Here is a 3,833-nt window from a genome sequence, read left to right as displayed (position 1 = left end):
ACACTTCCATCAGGAGTGTATGAGTTCACACTGTTCTATATTCTAACCAACATTAAGTCTATTTTCTTTAATAACCTATTGCAATCAGGCTTTTATTTCTATAATGTCATTGAAACTATATTTATTAAAGTCCCTAATAAACTGTACCTTGACAAATTCAACTGTCAATTCTCAATCTTATTCTTGATTTGACATAGTTGATTACTCTTAAAACATTTCCTTTCTTCTTGCTAACTTACCTTTCTCCTATTTTCCATATAACAGTCAGAGCAATCTTTACATGTTATTATCTTGTGTAAAGTGCTCCAATGGCTTCCCATTACATTGGGAATAAATCCTTACTATGGCTTAGATGGTTCCACGTGATTTGGTCCCTTTCTCTCTGCCCTCATTTCATCCCACCACGCCTATGACCTGTCTACCTCAGGCTCACTCTGTTCCTGCTACATTCAGGGACCTCTGGCATTTGCTATTCCCTCTGCCTGGAACACTCTTCTCTCAAATAGTCATATGGCTTCTTCTTCTCTCACTTCATTTATATCTCCAACCATTTTTTAACATTGCACAATGCTTGGTGGGCCCACATTTTTGAGGCGACACCACCGTTCAGAGTACTGAAATAACCAATTTCAATAACTTATAGGATTGCTACTTTTGAGTGAGACTCAGAGTAAAAAAAGGTTCTGCAGTAGGTTCAGGCTGCAATGCAAGCTGTCCTGTTACATAACCCTATTAACCAGGATAACCAGTGGTATTGGAAGTATCTGCAGTTGTCAGGGATGCTGTATGCAGCCTCTTGTAACCCTCTATAAGAGAACCACAGTGAAGTAAGAACATACTTCTGCCAACAACAATTTTCTATGTGAAAAGCAGATCCTAAGTTGTTCTTGGGTTACTAATAGAGACTTCATGCTTGACCACAGAGTACTAAGTGACTACTACAAACTGATCACTGTATACTCNTGATTAAAACCTTTTTCATAATCAACAGCATTCATAAGATTTTTTTTCTGGTATAGTGTCTCTGGTACTAAATAAAGTTGGTCTATACACTAAAGGTTTTCCCATATTCATTACATTTAGACTTTCTTGGGCAGAATGGTCTTTCTCATGATCAGTAAGATCAGAGAGCTGGGTAAAATTTCTGCTGCACTGAACATACCTGTGGGGTTTCTCCCCAGTGTGAATTCTCTGATGATCAATAAGATCAGTGCATGTGCTGAAGGCTTTCCCACATGTATCACATTTATATGGCTTTTCGCCAGTGTGGATTCTTTGATGATTAATGAGATCGGAGCGCCGGCTAAAGCTTTTGCCACACTGATCACATGGATATGGTTTCTCCCCGGTGTGGATCCTCTGATGTAGGATAAGAGCTGAGCACTGACTGAAGGCCTTCCCACACTCATTACATTTATATGGTTTTTCCCCAGTGTGAATTCTCTGGTGTTTGGTAAGGTCTGAATTCTGACTGAAACTTTTGCTGCACTGTGTGCACAGGTATGGTTTTTCTCCAGTGTGAATTCTCTGATGAAGAATAAGGTCAGAACTCTGACTGAAGGCTTTCTCACAACTATCACAATGATAGGGCTTTTCCCCAGAGTGTATTCTCTGATGTTTAGTGAGGTCTGAGCTTTGACTAAAACTTTTATTGCACTGATTACATGCATATGGTTTCTCTCCAGTGTGTATTCTTTGATGTTTAACAAGGTCTGAACGACGACTAAAACTTTTAGTACAATCACTACATGGATAGGGTTTCTCTCCAGTGTGGATTCTCTGATGTAGAATAAGGTTGGAGCTCTGACTGAATGTTTTCCCACACTCATCACATTCATAGGGTTTCTCACCTGTATGAATCCTATGATGCTTAACAAGGTCTGATCTTCGACTAAACATTTTACTGCACTGGTTACATGGGTAAGGCTTCTCTCCAGTGTGAATTCGCTGATGATTAACAAGATCTGAAAGTCTACTGAAGGTTTTGCTACACTGATTACATGGATAGGGTTTCTCTCCAGTGTGAATTCTCTGGTGCAGAATAAGGACGGAGCTCTGGTTAAAAGCTTTCCCACACTCACTACATTTATAGGGTTTCTCCCCAGTGTGGATCCTTCGATGTTTAATAAGATCTGAGTTCTGACTGAAACTTTTGCTACATTGATTACATGGATATGGTTTCTCTCCAGTGTGAATTCTCTGATGTAGAATAAGATCTGAGCTCTGACTGAAGGCTTTTCCACACACGTCACATTTATATGGTTTCTCACCAGTGTGGATTCTTTGATGTTTTATAACATCAGAACTCTGACTAAAATGTTTGTTACATTGGTTACATGTATAAGGCTTCTCTCCAGTATGGATTCTCTGATGTTTAACCAGGTCTGAGCGCTGGCTAAAACTTTTACTACAATGACTGCACTGATAGGGTTTTTCGCCTGTATGGATCCTCTGATGTATAATAAGATCTGAGCTCTGACTGAAGGCTTTCCCACATTCATCACATTTATAAGGTTTTTCACCAGTGTGGACTCTTTGATGTTTAATAAGGTCTGAGCTGCGGCTGAAACTTTTAATACACCAATTACAAGGATAGGGTTTCTCCCCAGTATGAATTCTCTGATGCAGAACCAGGGCTGAGCTCACACTAAATGCCTTTCCACACTTATCACATTCAAAAGGTTTCTCCCAATGGGTTCTCTGATGCCTAATAAGGCCTGTACTCCAAGCAAAGCTTTGTCCACATTCATCACAGCTATGTTGTCTTCTTTTAAAGGGGTTCTGATTCTTTTCATTTAATGTATCTGACAATTCACAGAATTCTCTGCATTCAGAATCCTGGAGAACGTTGTCTCTGGGGTTGCCAGACTCTTCAGTCAATGGTTCAGGTTTTGTGGTAATTTCCTCCTCTGAAGCCAGCTCTCGAATCTTGGTCTTAGTCTCATCATCTAAAACAATAAACGAAATTCAAATGGAATGTGTTCTCCATATTGTAAGAAAGTTTCAGGTGAAACAGATCAGTATTTACTTATAAAATGTAGTCACGATAAGGAAGTGCTCCAAAACACTGAAAATTATCCTCTGAGAGGGAAACTAGGAAGAATCAACAGGTAATGGATCACAATAACCCATTTATATTCGATTGTTGGAAAAGTCATGATGTATTTTTTCTATGTTTTTCATTGCAAAAATGCATGATGACTTTTCCAACAGCCCAATAAAATGGCTTACCAGATATGTTCTGCATATGTTCATTACAGGAGAGCTGGGAATGTTGAAACCTAATCACAGTGGATAGGAAAGTTTGACTAAATTAGAGCTGATACATAAGCAATTGATACATAAGTAATTTATTAATATATGTAAAGTAAGCAGTGTGTACAGAGTACGGGGGTGGGGAAGGTAAAAGGGGGAAAAGGCAGCAGCAGGCCAGGCTGTCACTGGCAGGGTATATCCATCAGGTTGGTCAGAGGCCATTACAGTAAAGAAAGAAGCATCATGCTCAGGAACGGTCAGGACAGAATCCTGAATTTTCAAAAATAGGCCTATATAATCCTCCACCTCTTCTGTCCTGATGATTATTACCAAGGAAGTGGCCAAGAATACATGATCCCTTTTTGGGAACAGCCAAATTCATCGATCAAACTTCCTTACCAAGGTGTGTAAACAGTAAAAGGTTAGAGAGGTGGGGTCAGAATGCTCTTTTGAGTTGATTTTTGAGGATGCTATTCCTATGCTCAACAATATCAGAAGCCTGCGATGGTAGGCAGTGTGAGACCTCCATTGAATATCTTGATTGTCAGCCCACTGTTATATGGTGTTTACTATTAAAG

General features: G+C 39.5%; 1 protein-coding gene across 1 annotated transcript in view; it reads right to left on the bottom strand.

Moving 5' to 3' along the window:
• Window positions 1-969: 969 nt before the first annotated feature.
• ZNF397 (zinc finger protein 397) overlaps window positions 970-3,833 on the bottom strand; it is a 55,390-nt gene continuing 52,526 nt past the window's right edge. The window contains exon 7 of the mRNA XM_019652070.1: window positions 970-2,755. Coding sequence (XP_019507615.1) covers window positions 985-2,755 — 1,771 coding nt within the window. The 3' untranslated portion in view covers window positions 970-984. The remainder of the gene's footprint in view (window positions 2,756-3,833) is intronic.

The sequence above is a fragment of the Hipposideros armiger genome, unplaced genomic scaffold (genome assembly GCF_001890085.2).
Source record: "Hipposideros armiger isolate ML-2016 unplaced genomic scaffold, ASM189008v1 scaffold_173, whole genome shotgun sequence".
NCBI classification, from domain to species: domain Eukaryota; kingdom Metazoa; phylum Chordata; class Mammalia; order Chiroptera; family Hipposideridae; genus Hipposideros; species Hipposideros armiger.
The sequence above is the reverse complement of the archived record's forward strand: the minus strand, read 5'-3'. Positions and strand labels throughout refer to the sequence as shown.